Raw genomic sequence first — 21416 nt, 5'->3', positions numbered from 1 at the left:
CTGGTCTACAGAGTGAGTTCTAGGACAGTTTGTCATAGGACCTTCAGGAGGCCCCCGAGGGTTTCCCGATGACAAAGGGTTATGTTGCCTGTCCCTTGTTGATCTGCATTCATTAATCCAATGCTGGCCTTTGCCACACCTTCTGCATACTCCAGAAAGCCAGGATCCTGTGTGTGTGTGTCTGTGTGTCTGTGTGTTCGGTTTTGTTGAGACAGGGCTTCTCTGTGTGACAGCTGGCTGTCCAAGACTCACCTTGTAGACCAGGCTAGCCTCGAACTCACAGAGATCATTCCGCTTCTGCCTCCCAAGTACTGGGATTCAAGGTGTGCGCCACCACGCCTGTTCTGTTCTGAGTTACCTATGAATTTAATATCTGTTTCACGTAGGGTAAGAGCATACTGGATGGAACAATCACTTCCTTAAATCTCCTCAAATCTAATATCTCTATAGAATCCATTTAACGTCTTCACAATCTTGGGGGTCTTGGGGATCCCTATTGTTTCCTGGTAGATCTTGTATAGTAACTGGTGCTGCTGTTAATTTAATGGGATGTCCTAATAAATGTTTATTAGTAGGCTTATAATTATTACAGGAGTATTATTTAACCCACTTTCTCAATCAATAAAGACGCACTGATATATTTTAGAATAGCCTTATCACCTGGCAGATATTAGCCGCTAAGCCACCTTCCATTGTCTCCCAGTCTCCATCCCAGGCCATCTGCTTCTAATATTTATACTTGGGCTACCTCCCATCCGTAATCCCAAAGTGCTTGCTAAGGTTGTTCATCTGGGTCGTTTCTTTCCACGTGGAGCTTTTCCTGTCCCATGGCCATCCTCTTCCTCCCTCCTCCTCCTCAGGTACCTGTCTGCTTCTCCTTCCCAAGATCCTTCTCTTCCCAAAAGCCCTCGAAACTTTACCACACCTGCCTTCCTCCCTCCCTGCCCAGGTCAAACCAGGGCAATACTGGGGTATGAGACAGTCTGCAGTAAGAATCTGTGGGGGTAGGGGTAGGGGTGGGGGCAAGCAATTCACACATGCAAAGCACCCGGCCTTACTCCAACAAGCTGATAACAACCTTGGGCCGCCTCTCTTCAGTTTCCTCAGCAGTGGTGCGGTAGGTTCTTGTCTAAATTCCCCTGTCTGTCTGAGTCTTTTTTTCTTTTATTAATAAGTCTCTAGCTTGTACTTTATTAATTCACTTGCATATTTTCTTTTTCCTGTGTTTCTAAAGCTTTTTTCTTTGAGAGAGAGCACAGAAATTCACCATGCCTATTAAGGATAAATTATGAATTGCCGGACTGATAGTAATTATAACCGGCACTATGTCCATGTCAGTTATTTACCTTTTCCTTTCCTGCTTCTGCTTTGTGCTATCTGAAATAGCACTATACAGTGTTCTAATATTCCCATCCTTAGCTCTCTCCTTGAGGACTTCCCAAGTGACTTATCAAATCTGATAGCTTCCCAGTTTGTCCACAGCTGGTTTGATTTCTCTGTGTTGTCGTGCCAGACAGTGGAGCGCCAAGATTTTTTTTAAACAAAATCTCAAATGTTTGATTTTACCAATACAGACTGAGGAGAAGATGAAAAGCAGGTCGAAGCTGCTAGCTCAGAGAGACAGGAAGGCACCCAGCTGACCTTCCTCCCTAGCCGGCGCAAGGGGCAAATCTCCTTCCCTGTGGCATTTCAAAAACCCCTCAGACCAGTGCCCTTTCCTCTACTTCCTGTGTGTTTGTCTGTCCACCCGCCTCACCTCTTATTCTGTGTTTGTTTGTTTGCCTGCTTGGCCTCTTGACGTAAGCCTACCTTTATTTAATCCTGTTTGCAATATTCAAGCAGAAAGCTCTTGGATTAAAGGTATGTGTTAGGGCTGAGCCACACTACACCTAGAAACAGATCTTCCCCCCCCAGAAAACAACACAATCTCGGCTTCACAATGTGATCACATATCCTGCAACACCACCATGCTCCACAGCCTTTTATAGGAGCCAATGTTCTCGTAACTTTTAAGTTTGAAGATTATTCTCAGAACCCTGGGAAGTAAATAAACCAACTCCTCCTACTCCCCTTTTCTGAGAACGAAGCAGGTTACTAAGACTTTCCTGTTATTCAGATTGTCTTTAGCAGGTCTGTTTGGGGTTTTGAGTGTTTTGTGTGTGTACACTATTTGTGACTGTGTGTTCGCGTGTGCATTCACACATACACTCTTTCGTGTGTGAAGGCCAGAGTTAATGTTGGATGTCTTCCACTGTTGACTCTTGTCTTGACTCTTGCTCACACGGAGCCATGATCTTGTCTGTTGGCTGGATGGAGTTCTAGATGTCCATCTGTTCCCCACCCCGCCTCAAGTCAGAGCCTCATGCTAATGTGGCTGCTCCCCTGTCCCTATCACTGGGGCTTTAACATATATACATATATATGTGTGTGTATGCGTGCCTGGCTTTTACATAAACTAGATGCTTTGTAGAGCTTTGGAAATGGTGCCCCCAAGAAGTACAGCTTGAATAAAAAGTATATAACATACATCTAAACATGTGCCTATAAGATAAGGATACAGTGATGTGCAAGCTGGAGACCTGAGTGGACAGTGGCACTACCTGTTCTTGGACCTCTCAAGGAAAACAAGAGAGTGTTGGTGTCACCTGAAGTTGAACCACTGAAATACCAGAGTTCAGCAGCGAAGAGGGCGTGCCTTACCAGCTTCTAAGATTTGGGGGAAACTTAATGGGTTAGTGGGGCAGTTACAGGAACAGCTCAGAGGTAGGGCACTTAAACAGCATACCAAAAATTTGTTTTTTAAGGAAAAAGTACCAATATTTCAGTGGCTTGTCCAATGATAGACATTTATGTACAGGGTTGAGATGGCAGAGTAAGCTCTGAGTCTCATGAGGATTTACTCTCTATATGAGGCCTAGGAAGCAAGATTTGAACCAGGTCTTACCCTGAGTGGTGGTAGTGGTGCTGCTGCTGCTGCTACAGACAGGAGCAGTGGTGAAGAGGAGCTGGCCAAAGAGAACTGTGTGCTTGTGCCAGCATTAGTGCTGGGACAGGGATGGGCACCATGCCCTGTGTTCTCTCCTGCTTGGTGGTGAGCCTGAACTGTCCCCCAGTCCCCACAGATAAAAACACTCACAGTTCTTTGTAATCATGTCCTGTAACTTTTTCCTGCTGTGCTTAGGCTGCTGGTGAACCATCCTCTCGGTCAAGTTAGGGCAATGTTTGTATGCTTTTTACTGCTTTCATCATTGTGACGAAATACGTGCAAACGCCGTTTAAGAGAAGGGGGCTTACTTTCTAGCTCACAGTGTAAGGCCACACTGCATCCTGTGGGAGAGCTGACATCCTGGAACATGAGGCAGCTGGTCACATTTCATGGAGAGGGAAGGAAGGAGCGCCCACTGCCTGAGAGAGGTGGCTGCTTCATTCAGCTCGGCCTTTGGAGTACATGCCTTAATAGGACAGTTTGCTTTTTCTGTTTTACTTTTGAAAAAGAATTTGAATAAAAAAACTTATTGTCCTTTTTAGCCTATCCTGAGTTTGAGTCACAATTACCATCTAAGTGATTTAGATACCACTTTCTAAAGACATATTTATTATATATACAATGTTGTGTCTGCATGTACAACTATGTGCCAGTAGAGGGCACCAGATCTCATTATTGATGGTCGTGAGCCACCATGTGGTTGCTGGGAATTGAACTCAGGACCTTTGGAAGAGCAGACAGTGCTCTTAACCTCTGAGCCATCTCTCCAGCCCCTAGACACCTAGAAGTGACACTAGGTGTTAGAAAAGGGTGCTTTCTTGTCACCAAAGCCTGCAGGTGCGACCTTCTCAGATCTCATACTGAGATGTGAGGGTGTCCTTGAGGAAGAATGAGGGCTGCTCTGCTGGGGGTGGGGGGGGGTGTCACTGTCATTTGATCTCCTTCTGAGGGGGTAACGATCTGATTTTCACTTTGCTTTGTCTCAGTCACATCGATCAGACAACAACATGGCAGGACCCCCGGAAGGCCATGCTCTCGCAACTCAACGTCCCTGCGCCTGCCAGCCCAGCAGTGCCCCAGACCCTAATGAGCTCTGCTTCAGGTGAGCACCACTCTCTTTGGATACTTGTTTTCTTTTAAGGATACTAGAAAGTTTTTTTTGACTAGTGCCATCTGGCGACACGGCACTTCAAAGTAGCATGTGCAGCGTGACAGCCTAATTATTCTTAATCGAGTTAGGAGACCAGTGATTGGAAGGGCTTGTTCTCCTGTAGTCAGACTGTAAGTTGTTTTGGGTTTTTACTTTTGTTTTTTAACATCATATTTGTGTGTGTGTGTGTGTGTCTGTGTTGTACAATGGCATATGAAAGCAATTTTAGGAGAGAGTGTCCTACCACCATGTGAGACCCAACTATAAAACTCAGGTCATTAGGCATGGGAACAAGCCCCTTTACCCACTGATCCATCTCCCCCTCCCCCACAGAACATTCCCAGATGATCTCATGTAGCAGTGGCTGGCCCAGAAGCCCTCACCCACTGCCTGCAGCACCGTGCGTGTTTGGGTTTGATTGCTGCCGGCTTCCATCCGTGGTCTGAGTTGGCACCCTCCCTGTTCTTTTGTACTTCCAGGAGAAGCATATTGGATATTTAGTTGCCCTAAGGAAGACAAAAGTTGCCTTGGGTGCTGGAATCCATCCTTTTATTTCTTTGTTTGCTTGCTTCCTTGCTTTTGAGATGGGGTCTACCAAAACTAGCCTCAAATTTGTAATCTCCCTGCCTCTGCCCGGTGCTGGTGTGCCACTTTGCCACATTTAAGGTCTTTTCAAAGCAAGTATTTATATTACTTTGATGGCACATGTAAGGCCAGTACACCCAGATCTTACTTCTAGATCAAGCATTAGCATGTTTTGTTAAACTGCCTTCACTTCTGGATACAGTGATGCACTCCTTTAATCCCAGCACTTGGGTGGTGGGGCGCAGAGGCAGCCCATTCGTTCTGTGAGTTTAAGGCCAGCCTGGTCTACATAGTAATTTCCAGGGCAGCCAAGGCTACATAGGGAGACACTGTTCCCCCTCCCCCCCCAAAAAATAAGTCTCCACTCTCTTAACAAAAACTGAGCTTGCAGAGTTAATTTGGCAGTTAATGTGACTACAGTTTCCTTGACACTATACATTGTCTGATAGAGGGGAAGATGTTAGAGGAAATTTTTAAATACATTTAAAGCCCTTGTTTTATATTTCTTTTATGTATATGACATTTTAAAAATTATATTTTAAAATGTTTTTAGTTGAAATGTGAAGGTTTGCCTGCATGTATGTGTGATGCACCGTGCACATACCTGGTGCCCATGGAGGTCAGGAGAGGATATCAGATGCCTTGGGACTGGTGTTACTACTGGTGGCTGTGAGCCACCACGTGGGTGCTGGGAACCCTACCTGTGTCCTCTGCAAGAGCAACCAGGACTCTTAACCTCTGAGCCCCTCCCCCAGCTTCATATAAAGCTTTTGTAGTAAGCAAAAGCAGCTCCCTAATCAAGTGCCATCAGACCTTTCACGTTGTTAGATGGGTCCAAGGCCACTGCTGCCTCATTAGCACCTTGGGACACAGGAAAAGGTTTTCCTTCCTCTGGACTTGGTGTTTTGATGACCCCTCCCTCTTTGTAGTCTTGCCAGATGCCTGATGGCGCACACTGGTGGTGGCAAATACTAGTGACAAATCTTGATATGCTTCCTGGCTTTCCAGCTGGGAGCTTCCGACAGCGCGGGAACCTAGTGGCAGACTTGACTGGAGCAGTTGCAGGCATGAGACATCCTCCTGCCCCAGACTAGCTCTTGACTTGGGTAGTTTAGAAACAAACTTTAAAGAGGTAATAGCTGAAAATGATGAAGATGGCAAAATTTGGGGCTGAGCCATTCTAATTATAAAAGTAACTTGGTAAAGAGTAAATTCCCTCAGTGGTCACTAAAGAACCATAACAGGAATACACTTGGGTACTCTCAGAATCCGTCTTGGCTGTTTGATTTATATCCTAAAATTTGAAACGTGAAAATGATGTAAATATCTTTTACTGGTAGTCTTACTTTGGCAACTTTTTAAAAAAAAATAACCAGATTTAAAATAAAAGTGATAGAGCTATGTGTTTCACACTCTGTGTAAATGTGTGTGTAAGAAGCCAGCAATAAGAGACTTCCTTAGCTTAGAGAAGGAAGGAGATGTCCTGCATCTTACGGGTTTGCTTGTGGTTCATTTTAGTAGGTCTTTCTTGTCTTCCTTTCTTTCCTCCTGGCTGTGGTCCTGGGAATTGAGCTCCAGTGTCAAGCCTGGGTGCAGTTTCCCTGTTGAGCCATCTCTAACACTTGCACTAAAATGAGAGAATTAGGCAGTTACCTATAGAGTTGGAGGTATAGTAAAATAAGAGCTGGTTTCTGGTGTTTTAGCCAGGTTCAGAACTTGCTAGGGAGCTCCTAGGACTCCATGTCTAGTCTCTAAACCATGCGATAAGCGCCAGAGGGGACAGAAGAGGACAGGGTGATCCTGGGGACCAGAATCTTGTGACATGGGGTGCACATTGAAATTTGTTTCTTGTAAATAACACTGTCCTTTAAGAAGGACTTTGCGCTTAAACACTCCAGTGAGCTAGGAAAAGAAGAGGCTTCAACCCAAGTAGTTGTGTTGAGAACTGAATTTATAATTAACCTGCTTGGTTTTGTTTTTGGTTTTTGAGGCAGTTTTAACTGCAGCCCAGGCTGCCCTTAAATGCAGTCTTCTTGACCTGGCCTCCCCAAGTGCTGGGGTGACAGGCGCTGCTTACTTCCTTTCTCACTCTCTTGACTGGTGTGCTACTATCTACCTTTCTCCTACCTTCTCTTCTCTGTTCTTTCTTTCTTTCGTTCTTTTGTTTCTTCCTTCCTTCTTTTTTTCTTCTCCAAATAGGAGGGCGAGGAAGCTTGCAGGAATTTTTCACCTACTGTTTAGTGCTTGGTACCAAACTCAGGTTTTAAGGTTTGACAGCAGGACCACTGAACCATTCTGCTAGTCTTTTCCTTTTCTAAACAGGATTTCTAAAAATTTGTTTATTATATACATCTGAGCATATGTATGTGTGTCACATGTGTACAGGAGCCATGAGAGATCCAACGAGGGCACTGGATCCCCTGGAGCTGGAGTGGGGACTGGGAGTTGAACTTAGCCAGTGCACTCAACCATTGGCCATCCCTCTAGCCTTGGTAGGATTTTGTAACCTAGACTAGCCTTGGCCTTGAACCCTTGTGCCTGTGTCCCAAGAGTGAGGGTTATAGCGCTAGATGTATTGCTGCAGGGTTTCTGTTAAGATCTGACTTGTAGGTAAGGCAGCATTCCCAAGCTTTGCTTTAGCAGTCAGCCCTGGATCGAAGTATCTGACCTGAGAGCACACATCAGCAACTCTTTCCACATGTTCAGAAGTCATTTGCATTCTGAACCCTTGGAAGAAACAGATGCAAACTGCTGTTGCCCAGCCCGCCAGCCTACACCCCTGGGAGAGCAGGGCACGCTGTTAGGGAACCCAAGGGAAGCTTTAGTGCACATAAGTGCCACGTCCCAGCTCCTGAGGAAGACAAGTTACTAGACGTGAAGACTCAAAGATAGAAGTGTTAAACTTATTCTTCGGTATTATTTGTAGATGTTTTGGAAACTTCGTAAAAAGAGATTAAATTATTTGCATTCAAGGACCAAATGAAATGGCCTGTTTTATTTCTTCTCTTAGTGAGTGCTAGGATTTTATTTTTGTCTTTTCCACTGATTTCTAAATCCTTCTGGTCACTATTGCTACAATAACTTTGTGACTCATGGAAGGAATATTTGTGTGAAAGATTAAGATGCTAATTCTTCAAAAATGGCATCTAGACTACCATATATAGGCAGGAGTGTAAGGGAAATGGACGAGATCCTTCAGCAGTAGCCAGAGTGTTCCTAAGTAATGCTTTTAAAAGTATGTAAGGCTATCACTAAGTAGAACTTAACTTTGGCTTTAATGAAAGGTGATTGTTTTTACTTTAGCAGTTTGAAGTCTAAGTGGACATTTTCAGAAAACTGATCTTACCAAATCACTGAGCTGTTGCATTAAGTTAACATATGAAACTTAATGCTTAGCCCTAAATAGGACATATATATCTAACTAAGAGCCTCGTGTCCTCTAAGGCTGAGGAACACCATGGAAGATGGGGCAGAAAGACTGCAAGAGACAAAAGAATGGGAGGAGTACTGTGAAATGCTGACATGCTGTTGCGTGCGTTAATGCAGGACCCATAGTGACCTGTACAAGATCAACCCAGTCCACATTCCAGCACAGGTGGGAGGAGGGGCTCGGGAGGCCTTCCCCTCAGCCAAGGGGTCATTGGCAGTGGGCGGCTGCTGGACAAGGGGGTCTTCACCAGTGGCCCCTGAGAGGTTGTCTGCGCTCTCCTGTGAATGGCTCCAAGCCCCTAGCCACGCCCATTCAGGTAGCACTGAGTGGACTCAGTGAGCTAGTTTTCATTTTTAAAATGTCTATGGGTATTTTACCTGCACGCGTCTGTGCATCATGTGCGCTCCTGTGCCTCTAGAGGCCAGAGGAGGGTGTCAGTTCCCCAGAACCAGTATTAGAAATGGTGAGCCTGCTGTCACATGATAAATATTGGTGAGTTTTCACAGTCACTGTTTTACTTTGAGACTACAAATTGCCCTTCCAAAATCATTTATTCAACAAATACCTAGTGTTGTCCCTCCTGTAGTAAAATCACGGCAGGGAGTGCTATGCCCCTCGCTGAGCCAGCAGGCTGAACCCAGGAGGCAGTAGATAAAGGTTGGCAGGGGGGCTCCTAAGGAAGCAGAGGTTCCCGCCCACCCTCAGCCAGCACCCTTCCTGCTTGCCAGCCACTGTGTAAGTCATGAGAACAGGTTATAAACACACACCCGTGTTTCCTGTAGTTAATACACACTTTACAAACTAAAGTGATCAGGGCTGGAGAGAGATGGCCTCTTGGGTAGATTGTCCATGGTAGCTCCTGTAACTGCTCTCTGGAGCCGAGACGTAGGTGGACTCAAGGAGGGAGCCATGTGTGCATCTGGAAGAAAGGGGAGAGGTTCCTGCGGAGGACAGTGGCTCCCTCAGTGTCTTGAGCCATGTGTGAGGAACGAATGACATCAGCTGGAGGACTCAAAGTTACTTAGCAAGCAAGCCGCTTGGGTCCTTGTAGGCTCTGCACAGAGAGGGGCATGTGGTCTGAGAGTGTTCATTTAACAGACAGGAAGTCAGGGAGCATTGGAGGACGGCAGAATGTAACTGGGGAGTGGTGAGAGAGGAGCTGGGTTCTGGACCCACTGAGCGTAGTTTAGTGGAGGGGAGAGAAAGGTGAAGGAAGGTGTGTGGGGACCCGCTGAGACCGGAACAAGAAACTCAACAGTGACGTGGTAGAAATCCATTAAAAACACAGCTCCTGGAGCTGGAGCTGGCTCAGTGGTTAGGAGCAGCGCTTGTTCTTCCAGAGGCAGAACTGTTTGTTCTGGAGCACCTGTAGCAAGCGTTCTCTGTATGGAAGGAACTTTCTTCTTTAATCACGAGTGTTCATCTCCACTCTGTAGACACTGGTGGAGGAGCTTGCCCAAGTTAGAAAGCTATAAATGTTGAGCCAAGTTGTGTGCTCAGGGCTGGGGTGCACAGAGTGCTGGGTGCAGGACACTGGGATGTACCGGGATTCCAAACTCTCAGGTATGTGGTCCCAAGCACTTGTCTCTCACACTGCCATTTGTGGTCTAGAAGGAGTTTGGGGCACACCAACATATTCTAGTGGCTTGATGCCAGGGTCCTCTAGTGACCGTAGGCATTGGGGAAGGCGGGGTCCGTTTGCTAAAGCAGGTCTCATCAGTATACTAACTGGTGTTTTAGATTCCTATACGTTTAGACTGTACACAAAAGTGACACTCCTTCAGAAGTTGAGGCAAAAGGATCTCACATGTGTGTGCACACATACACACGCGCGCGCATACGCGCACACAACCCATCCCAAATATGGGGACTTGCCTTATGAAGTTGTTGGCGTGATTAGTATTAAGTTGCACAAAGCTTTCAGGGAGTCATGAGACTTCTCCACGGTTCAGGAAGAGCAGCTTTGATTGTTGTAAACTTTGCAGAGCTTCAGTGTAGGCTGGAATCCCCACTTGGCCACTTCCTGACTTTGCCTTGGTTTCTTCATCAGCTAAGAGATGGATAATTGTGCTGGTGTTAGGAGGTTTTAACAAGAGTTACTACTTATTTACTAAGATATCATAGACGTGTGCCCGCTGCACAGTAACAGCAGTGTGTACTCATTTGAAGCTGGCCTAGAGTTGAGAGCTACTTCCTTTTAGAAGGTCATTGGATCTCTTTCTAAGGAAACGACTTGCTGTTCTGCTCTTTACCGCTTACGAGGGTGTGTGCAGGCATTTCTTTCAGTGTCCTCTGTGACTCAGGAGGGTGAGGAGGGTTTGGTCTAACATGTAGGACAATGAAGACTTTCCTGTTTGGGTAGGTATTACAAATGATTTTCCTTAATTATTACTAAGGCAAGAACACATGGGCAAGAGCAGGTAACCAAGTCATATGCAATCTTACAGTATATCTTATTTGTTGTTTAAAATACTGTAAGTAGGTTAATATTTGTTCTAGCAGATAATTATCAGTCACAATATTGGTAAATCCTACATAAAATTATACTTTCCGGGGGCTGGAGAGATGGCTCAGTGGTTAAGAGCACTTCTTGCTCTTCCAAAGGACCCGGGTTCAATTCCCAGCACCCACATGGCAGCTCACAACTGTCTGTAACTCCAAGATCTGAAACCAATGCACATAAATTAAAATTAAATAAAAATTAAAAAAAATAAAATAAAAAAAAAAATTATACTTTCCTAATGATAAATCTAAATTTTAATTGTTTTAAGTATAACTGAATAATTAAAGTTTAATTATTTTTAATATTTTTTCTTATTCCAGTTTTTGCCCTCTTTTTATATCTCATTTAAAATGCTGACTTCTAAGCCAGGTGTGGTGGTGCATGCCTCTAATCCCAGCACTTGGGAGGCAGAGGCAGGTGGATCAATGTGAGTTCGAGGCCAGCCTGGTCTACAGAGTGCGTCCAGGACAGCCAAGGCTACACAAAGAAACTTTCCCTCAAAAAATCAAACAACAACAACAAAATGGTTGACTTTTTTCTTCTTCTCCTTCAAGAATTTTTTTCCCCCTTCAATCTTTATCATCTTGCCCCAAAAGCTTTGGTAGGGTGACCAGGCCATAGTAGTCTAGTTTTGAAAACACCAACATCTTTTGTATACCCAAAGGCCTGGCTTGAGAATGTGAGTGATGGGGGTGACAGAAGCCTTGCCTCAAAAATAATAAAATAATTATGTTACGAGGCTTCTTCTCAGGCCCATGTCTGATGAAATGTACATCCATATTGTTTTACTAAATTTTGACCAGTTAAAGCTCTTTTCCGCTTTTCCATACTGACTGACTGACACTCTTGGACATTTCGGCCTAGCAGCCTACCTGAGCATCTGACCTCAGAGCTGCAGCCCAGACCTCCTCCCAGCTGTCTCTTTCTCAGCTCTACTACTAAAGGGAGTAGTAGAGGGTGGTGCAGAGGGAGCTGCCCATGGTGTCTCTTCTGGTCTCTTCCTTGTGTCCCCCAGGAGGGAATCACCTGTGTCCATGTAACATTCTACTTGTGAACAGGAACTGAAGGACACAGATGAGCCAGAAAGCAGTCTTTTTCTCTATCACTTACATTTTTATACAGAGCACTTCCAAGGTAGTTAGCATAATCTTGGAGATAAGTACATTATTTAATTTTTAATTACTGTAAGGAAGAAAGATGCAGTTCATGTCTGGAACTTTGTTTCAAGGTTTTCATTCCATTTTTTAATGGTAGATAAGATTGATATTAGTGGGAAACTTTCTGAACTAATTTTTTCCCCCAGAATTAGAAGTCAAACCCAGGATCTAACACACACTAGGCAAGTTCTCACCCATTGCCTTATCCTGCCTACCCTAAACTTTTTTAAAAATAAGGTTCCACTAAATTAGTGCTGGCCTTGAGCTTGTGATTGTGTGAGCTAGCCTCAGTCTCCTGAATAATTGAGTTTACAGGTGTGTGTGTGTGTGTGTGTGTGTGTGTGTGAGAGAGAGAGAGAGAGAGAGAGAGAGAGAGAGAGAGAGAGAGCGCGCCATGCTTGAGTTATTTTGATTTAGACTAGTCTACCATTCTTAGTGAAATTACTAATGATCAAAGCCTGATAGATTTTTTTTTTTTGTAACCTAGGAAAGCTGGCAAGTTTAGGGCAATAGATTTATAGCTCCAGGAAACAGAAGTGGAAGTGTGCTTGAATCTAGACTACCCTGGGCACACCTGGTTTTTCATCAGTATGGGGACAAGGACAGGACTGAGCAGGCGGAGCCACTGTGTGGCTTTAACTGTGATCGCACCATCATTACATATGGAGACGAGCCTGTGCCTCGCTGTGGGCTAGAGAGAACACTGGTGGGATCCTTAGTGAGGAGTTGGTGAGCAGGGAGAGAGGGCCATGACGGTGCTGATGGCCCTCACTGCCTGCTGACCACAGAACCAGTGCTGTAAACAAGGCTTCAGGAGACGGCACATCAAAGCTCTCGGCTCGTGTCAGTCTCACAGTGTTTTAGGACTTTGAACTTTTAAATGATTGCTGTACTTTAGAAATATACCTTAGGGATGAGCCACCGTCTCAGTTACAGGCTTGAGAGCGCTGTGTGTCTCTAGTGGACGGTTTATTCTGGCCCTATTTCATTAGTTACCTCCAGGGGTTTCCTTTCTCAGGAAAATAGGACACTCGTTTTGCCTCTCAACAGGAGTCACGGGCTGCCTGGCCCCTCCCATTCTCCCAACAACTTACAACTCCAGCCACAGCGCTGTCATGAGGCAGTTTCTGTTCTACTTTACGACAAGCTTTTTAATATCTTGGACTGTAACGTTCTACATTCTGGGTTTCCTGGTGTAAGCTAGTTGTGTCAGCTAACGTGTGCTTTTAGTCTGACCATTTAAAGTTTTCTCATCTGCATCTTTGGGGATGCCAAATTCATTATTTAATGGTCTGTTTTCCTGTAGGAGAATCAGGTGTGTTTTTTCTGCACATAGGCCATAGTCGGGTGTTACTGTGTTGCTTCATATTTGATTGTGTTTATTCTTCAGGTTTTGAGGTGCAGCAGACCAAAGCCAACCACAGCCTATTTTCTGTGTTGTAGGACCTCTTCCTGACGGATGGGAACAAGCCATGACTCAGGATGGAGAAGTTTACTACATAAACCATAAGAACAAGACCACTTCCTGGCTGGACCCAAGGCTTGACCCTCGTTTTGGTAAAGGTTTACCTCAGAACCTTTGTGGTCATTTTGATGATAGTATGGGGGCTGGGAAGGACTTAAGGAAACATCACAGTGACATTACACTGTCTGAGGTAGGAACTGACTGCACGCCCAGCTTCTTCCTGTGTGTCTGTGTGTGTGTGTGTGTGTGTGTGTGTGTGTGTGTGTGTTTTGTTGTTGTTTGCTTAAACTTTTCACTTTAAACTTGAGAGATCTAGGTCCAAATTGGCATTCTAGCCTGTTTTGGGTGATAAATTCAGTAAAGCTCAGGGTCATAGTCATTGCTTCATTCATGTGGAGTTGTTAGAAAGAGGCCAGCACACAGCCTGGAGCCGCAGTTTCCCCAGAAGTGTGCGTGCAGATGCCTGGCTTCACAGTCAGGGCTGAAGGCCTGAGACACAGCCCTGAACACCAGAACAGAGCTAAGGAAAGCATTTTGCAGTTGTTGAGGGCTTAGCCTAGTTTTCCACTATGGCCCCTGCCTTTGGTTTTTACTTAGGAAAAGAGAAGCGAAGCAGGGCTCTCCTCCCAAATGTGCACGCTTTGGTAAGGGTCTCCGTGCACGTTCACTGCCTTTCTGTCCACATTTCTTTCCTGTTTGTACTTCCATCTGTTAGCTTTCTGAAGTCTCTTCCAAAGCATGGAAAATGCATCTAAAAGGGAACAGATAATGTGGTTTGAGCACTCATCTTGGCCCTGATGCCGCTTAATGGAAACAATGTGCGGATCAGTGAGCGGGTCAGACTCGGGTGGGGAGCCTTTGAAGCTTCCCAGGGCCTGACCTGACCACGCCACAGGCCTTACTGGAAAGGAGGATTAACTCTGTGATTGCCATCAAAACACAATCCTGAGGCTGGGTAAAAATACCTTCCCCACCAGTCTTAGAGCCTCTGAAACAGCCCTCCAGTGTCCTCTGTTTACTTGGAAACAGACAGCACAGCAATAAAAAGCTGTGTTTGGGTGTACCTCAGATGTTGACTTTATGGACTAGTTCAGCACACAAACACATACACACAGGAAAGTCAAAGGCAGGGTCATTTTGACATATAGCTGGTTTGGCTCAAATACCAGCTTTTTGAACTTGAAGACCTGTTGTGGTGTTAAGAAGGTAACATATGCCAGGTGCTATGGTGGCGCACGCCTTTAATCCCAGCACTTGGGAGGCAGAGGCAGGCAGATTGCTGTGAGTTCGAGGACAGCCAAGGCTACACAGAGAAATCTTGTCTCAAAAAACCAAAGGGGGGGGGCGGCAACAAAAACAAGGTAGCATACATATTACCAGTTACAACTTCAGCGACTATTAATACTTTTAAGTCCCTGCGGTTGGAACAGAACACCTTGAAGGCAGACAGCCCCGTAGGTGCTGCCTCGCTGGGACGGAACAGCCACATCTCCTTAAATCATGTTTGATGATTCAGTTCATCTGCCCTTGGGAGCTTGAAGAGCTGTGCTGTGCCACTCCCTGTAACTTTTAACTTTTTCTGTGTGCATGTGTGTCCTGTTGTTGTTTTAAGGGAAAGAAAAGAGCCGGGCGTGGCGGCACACACCTTTTAATCCCAGCACTCGGGGAGGCAGGCCAGCCAGGGCTACACAGAGAAACCTTGTCTCAATAAAAACAAACAAAAATTTAGCCAGGCACAGTGGCGCACACCTGAAATCCTTGCGTTCAGGGAGACAGAGGCAGGCAGAGCTCTGTGAGTTGGAGGCCAGCCTGGTACACAGTGAGTTCAGGACAGCCGGGGCTACACAGAGAAACCCTGTCTTGAAAGAAACGAGGGTGGGGGTCAGGGGAGGGGCGAGAAGAAAGTGGGGAAAGCATTAGCCATGAAGAAGAGAAACTTGACTGTGAGCTGTTTTATCTGGTGATCATACCTATAGCTGGGTCTCTTAAAGAGTGAGTATTTAGGATGGAGAAATAAACAACATAGGACGCTGTGCACCAGCCCCCCCCACACACACACACACACATACATGTGTGATAGAGGTACCAACAAGTCTCCTGCAGTTGCCCCTCCCCCCTGCCTTTCATTTCCCTTTTTGGGCCCACTGTGTATGTGTATTCCAGACAGGCTTGACTACTTGCCAGAGCCTGACTTCTAATCTGTTCCAGACCTTTGCAGTCAAGAGCAGGAGTGTAACTGAGGGGGCGGGGAGAAGAGCCGAGTGGGCTTCTCGGATCCAGAGCAACAGCAGAGAAGCAAGCTGTTAGCTGCTAGAGCCGACTCTGCTGTAGTGGGTTAGGGTTTATCCCTGGCAGAGACGTGTGACGTACCCCCCTGGACACTGACCCTGGGGCCATGCAGACACGCAAACACCATGTAAGCACAAGCACATGGGGTCAGCCAGTGCTTCCATGCATGTGGAAGTCGCTTGCTTTTCTGTGTTCTCCAAACCCATATTAAAGCAACTAAGTCTTAGGTGATCCAAGTAGAAGTCTGTCTTTCAGTCTCTTAGGATGGAGGATAAACTGTAACTCATTACCTGCTTCGTTAGATTCTTATTCTAAAACAACCCACTCGGGCCGGGTGGTGGTGTGGTGGCACAAGCTTTTAACCCCAGCACTTGGGAAGCAGAGGCACATGGAGCTCTGTAAGTTCGAGACCGGCCTGGTGTTAAATTATTTCATTTTTTGGGCTAGGGAGGTAGATGACTCAGTAAGTACTTTTAGTGCAAACTTTAGGAACCTGTGTTTTTGTTTTGTGTTTCCAAATAGGTCTTGCTGTGTGACACTGTCTAGCCTGGAAATCATTATGTAGATTATGCTGGCCTTAAAGATGTCTCTTGATTTTTGTCCCCTGAATGCTGGGAAAGATACACACCTGCACACCCAGCTTTGTATTTCATCATTTCTTTTAATTTTATGTCATTTTAATGAATTGGTTCTTTTTAAATTTTACTTCATCTGTATGAATGATTTAGATGCACATCTTGCATTATGTGGGATATCAAACATTATAAAAAGAAAAAAATATGCTTGCAGTCTGGACTCTTGTTGCAGTTAGTGCTCCACACCTTATTCTGAGGGCTCTGCCCCTCAGAGACCATATAAGGCCAGCTTTGCTCCTCTGCTCACAGCTGGGATTTACTTTGAAGAGTCTGTTAACCTTTCATCTAAAGATAAGCCCTATCTCCAGAGACAGTCCTGGTGGAGTAGAGGAGACCACACTGGTGCCATCAGCAGGGTTGGCCTCACTGCTCTGTCGCCGGCTTAGAACTTCCATGAGACCTACCCAGCTGTGGGCGCTGATCCCTACCATGCCTGCTCTGTGCCACCGGTGAGAAACACTGGTAGTACAAAGTGCCACCTTACTGCAGGTTTTTTTGTAGCTAACTCAGCCTCTTACATCAGGTCAAAAAGCAGCCATAGGCGTTTTGTGCTTTAAAGTCAGCAAAAACACTTTGTTTCTTCTGTAGTTGTGCAGCCATTCCTTCAGCAAGCATTAGACAACAAATACCTTTTTGAGTGAAAGAATTGATGTAGATTAATGTTTTTGTTTTTAAAACTATAACTTTAAGGCGATCGCTGTGAGTTCAAGGCCAGCCTCATCTACAAAGTAAGTCCAGGACAGCCAAGGCTACACTGAGAAACCCTGTTTCCAAAAACCTAAAACCTCAAAAAAAAAAAAAAAAAAAAAAAGCCGGGTGTGGTGGCGCACACCTATACTCCCAGCACTCGGGAGGCAGAGGCAGGCAGATTGCTGTGAGTTCGAGGCCAGCCTGGTCTACAAAGGGAGTCCAGGCCAGCCAAGACTACACAGAGAAACCCTGTCTCAAAAAACCAAAAAGAAAATAATAATAATAAAAAAATAAAGCCTTTTTTTTGGAGGGGTGGTTTGAGACAGGGTTTCTCTGTGTAGCCTTGGCTGTCCTGGACCCGATTTGTAGACCAGGCTGGCCTCAAACTCACAGCGATTCACCTGCCTCTGCCTCCCGAGTGCTGGGATTAAAGGCGTGCACCGCCACGCCCGGCCCGGCCCTAAAAAGGCTTTAAATTTATACTTCCTAAGGCTACTAGAAATTAATTGTCCTGAAGCTAAGACTAACACTATAACCACTATAATTCAAGTGGTTCAAGTTTTGGAAACTTTTTGGTTGTTTGAGACAGAGTTTCTCTGTGTAGCCTTGGCTGTCCTAGACTTGTTTTGTTGACCAGGCTGGCCTCAAACTCACAGCAATCCACCTGCCTCTGCCTCCCAAGTGCTGGGATTAAAGGCATGCACCGCCACACCTGGCGGTTTTGAAACTTTATAAGCCTAAAAGTTCTCTTTAAATTTGTGTGCGCGCGCACATGCCTGTCTGCTTGTTTGCGTGTACATGCACACGCATGCGAACAAGTGTCCTACCTACGTACTAGTCAGCAGTTTGGGAAATCAGTTCTTTCCTTCTGCCTTGTGCACATTCACTAGGAAACCTAGAGGTGGCCACTGGCTGCTTCTTATCAACAATCCTACAGTTTGGGGCTGTTAGTTCTGTCATGCAAGCAGCTCCAACTGGATTTTAGCAGAGAGAGCAGAGAGCATATTATAACTTTTTTTTTTTTTAACACATTTTCCCTTTACCTATTTTAGAGTTGACTAAAACTGGAGGTGGGTGGGGGTGTCTCAGGAGCTGGTCCTCAGGGAAGAAGTTTGAAGAGCTTTGCCTGTCTCTTACTGCCCCATCCTCTCTCCCTCTCTCCCTGGAAACAAAGCTTGTTCTGTCTCTTCCCTGCTTGTGAGGTCCCTGCTGCACCCCGTGTGGGTGTGTTGGTGCGTGCTGTGCCTTGTTGGAGAGCAGGCAGAACCACCCACCCCCACGCCTTAGCACGTTCTATTTAAGTCCCTGTCAGTCTGTTGTGTGGACCGGTTCTTCCTGGTCTTTTGATGTCCTATCTCTTCCCCTCTGGGAGTCTTTGAACAGTCAGATAAGTTTAGGTTTGAAGATCCATGCTAACTAATCCAGTTTTAGCTTGCCTGCAGCAGTCAGCAGCGAGGACTGCTGTTGTAGACGGGGTTCTGCCTGAGGTGTTGCTCTGGAAGCTGGTGGTGAGAAACAAAGGCTGTTGATAGTGGGGGGTTTTGTTTTGTTTTTTCCCCACGCAGTTCTGGTTTTTGGTTGGTTGTATTTTGTTCTGTTTGAGGCAAGGATACATTCTATAGCACAGGCTGGCCCGACACTCCTGTACAACTCCAGCTTACCTTTAGTCTGTGGTGATCCTCCTGCCTCAGTTTCCCCAGTGCTGGCATTGCAGGTATGAAACTCCATTCCCAGCCCAATTTGTTTTCACCAGGTATGTTTTATAAGCAACGATTGTTACTGATAACAACAACAACAACAACAACAAAAAACCCCATAGTGTGAAAACCTCAGTCATTTTCTGCTTTTTAATAGGTGAAAAGCTTATCAAACTTAGGTTCTGTTTTGATACTTGTTATATTTCATAATACAAGCACTTCCCAGATTAAAAAGGTCATTTTCTAATACTATTTATTTATTTATTGAAATTGTTTTAGGTTAATTTTATTTTCGTTTTTGTTTTGTCTGCATGTATGTCAGCTCTCCAACCCCCATTTACTCTGTAAAGGAGTATTTATAAGTCTAATATGGTTTTGTTGTGGGAGATGAAACCGCTTTGAGGAAGCCAGGGTAGTTGATTGTGCTTGGAACGCCTCTCTCTGCTCTTGAGACAACATTGTAAACAAGATAACCAAAAAGACATCATCGGGACATATCGCCACTGGGTGGGAGATAAAAGGACACAAAACAGTGGGAAACTGTGCTGGAATCTGCCAGGCTGAAGGGCTAGGTGCTCTTGGATACCACAAACCAAATGTGTTAAGAACAGGGAAGAAAATACCATGGTGAGAACAGTCAGATAACTGGCTCAGACTTGCCCTAATATTAACGCCTAAAGATTAGCTAACTGCAGGGGAAGGCTCCAGGAAATCACAAGTTTTCTAGACTCAGTAGCATACCGTGGGGCCTGAAGAGATGGCTCAAAGAGCACTTGTTGCTGTTGCAGAGGGCCCAGGTTTGGTTCCCAGCATTAACAAGGTGACCTGAAATCATCCGTAGTTCCAGTTCTGAGAGATCCAGCAACTTCTTCTGACCTCTGAGGGCAGCAGGCACACAAGTGGTGCACAGACATATGTGCAGGCAAAACATGTACATACACATAAAATCAAAACAATGTTCTTTTACCAATAATGCAGTTAATTACGAGCTTTATTGCCTCTTCAAACATTAAGGTTGTCCTGGTGTTTGGGTGTGCCCCGTGGTCTATTAGACTACCCAAAAGAGCAGAAAATTCAGAGAAAAATAAAAAGAAAGAGCTAGTATAGATAAAGATTATTAGGTGAAAGCTATTATCTGTGAAGAAAATAAAAGGGGAGTTTAAAAGATGGCTGAAAAGCTGAAAGAACCCATCACAAGCAGAAGGTTCCTGTAGACTGTGAAGGAGCAGAGGTAATGGCCAGGCCAGGCATGCTTTGCCTCCCAACACTTGACCAGGCAAAGACAGGGGCTGGGAGTTTGAGGCCAATCTGGGCTACGTGGTGATGAGATCAGATAATCAAAGATAAAAACCAGGAATCATGTAGGAAAACATAAATAGGGCAAAGTGTGTGTCTGTGTGTTGCTTCTAAGTGGTGTTAGGGTTGTATGAAGTAAGACCAAGAGTTCTTGCTATGCTTCCGTGTGTCTTCAAAAAGAGATGCATATGCGCTCTCATGAGTGGGAAGGTGGGTAGTGGAGCAGTCTCTAACCTGCAAAGCCCTCCTGTTGACTGTGGGCCTGGTCACCTGTAGAGAGAGTGTTGGGAACCTTTGAGTTGTAGATACGAATCAGATGAATGCATTTTGCTGGGCGGTGGTGGTGCACGCTTTTAATCCCAGCACTCAGGAGGTGGAAGCAGGTGAATCCCTGTGAGTTCGAAGCCAGCCTGGTCTACAAAGAGAGTCTAGGTAAGCCAAGGCCACACAGAACCCCTGTCTCAAAAAAAGAAAAAAGTTGTTCTAATCCTTGGGAGGTAGGAAGATGGCTCAGAGGTTCTAGGGACACTTGGTGCTCTTGCATGGACTCAGACCACCTGGCCTGGGGAATTCAAATGTCACAACTGCTTCCAGCCTGTGAGGACGTCTGCAGGTACATGGTACACCAGTCAGGCATGCATACATACGTTAACTTTTCTTTCTTTTTTTTTTTTTTTAATAATTTAAAGAACTCAACTCTCCCAAGGGTGATAAGATTTGTAGTTATAAGACAAATAACCTATGTAAAACCTTGGGCTGAAAATAGGAATCAGAAATTCACATTCTGAATGGGGGACCTAACGCAGCGACAAACCGGGCCAGCGCCTGTCCATTAGTGGAAGAACACCATTTCCCACTGAGGGAAAGCAGGCGGCTCAGGACAGGGCTGACTGAAATCTGGTACAGGGACAAGGTAAGCCTGGAACACCTTTTCATGCCTAAAAGCAAACAAAGAGGCAGCTCAGGTTGTCTGTCATTATGAACGAGGACACTACCAACATGGCTGTGACATTGTCTGTGGCCTGCCAGTGCAGTGCATAGCTTCCTGCCAGCCTGAAAAAGGTGCTGTGCCGCCAGTTCATCCTAAAAAGACATTTGTTCTTAACCTGCACAGACTTAATTTAAGATGATCAAGATATATGGAAAAATTAAGAACTTCAGATTATTGGGAGGCAGAGGCAGGCGGATCACTGAGTTGGAGGCCAGCCTGGTCTACAGAGTGAGTCTAGGACAGCCAAGGCTACACAGAGAAACCCTGTCTCAAAAAAACAAAACAAAGAACTTCAGATTTACACCTGTGAAGGAATGAGAGCTTGTCCTCATTTGGAAAGAATGAATTTAAAGAATCATTTTGTTTTTATAATACCCTTAGGATTTGAGTCTGGTATATTGTATTCCCACAGTGGGAAATGGTGGACATTGTTTAGATTCTGTTTTAAACACACTAAAATGTTTTTTTAAAATCCAACTGACAGATTAATGTAAACACGATAAGGAACTGACAAGTTTGGGCAGTGTGTTTGTGTGTGGGGT

General features: G+C 45.3%; 1 protein-coding gene across 8 annotated transcripts in view; it reads left to right on the top strand.

Annotated features, from left to right (window-relative positions):
• The window catches only part of YAP1 (Yes1 associated transcriptional regulator), a 79627-nt gene that overhangs the window by 34297 nt on the left and 23914 nt on the right, over positions 1 to 21416 (top strand). For 4 of the 8 annotated variants that reach the window (XM_084783126.1, XM_084783122.1, XM_084783124.1 and 1 more), the window contains exons 3-4: positions 3973 to 4088; positions 13255 to 13368. In XM_084783126.1, coding sequence (XP_084639252.1) covers positions 3973 to 4088; positions 13255 to 13368 — 230 coding nt within the window. Of the gene's footprint in view, positions 1 to 3972; positions 4089 to 13254; positions 13375 to 21416 lie in introns of all 8 variants that reach the window. The other 4 variants (XM_084783125.1, XM_084783121.1, XM_084783123.1 and 1 more) reach the window with 1 other exon arrangement.

The sequence above is a fragment of the Acomys minous genome (genome assembly GCF_964271855.1).
Source record: "Acomys minous genome assembly, chromosome: 5".
Lineage (NCBI taxonomy): Eukaryota > Metazoa > Chordata > Mammalia > Rodentia > Muridae > Acomys > Acomys minous.
This window is presented reverse-complemented; position numbering and strand designations above follow the sequence as displayed.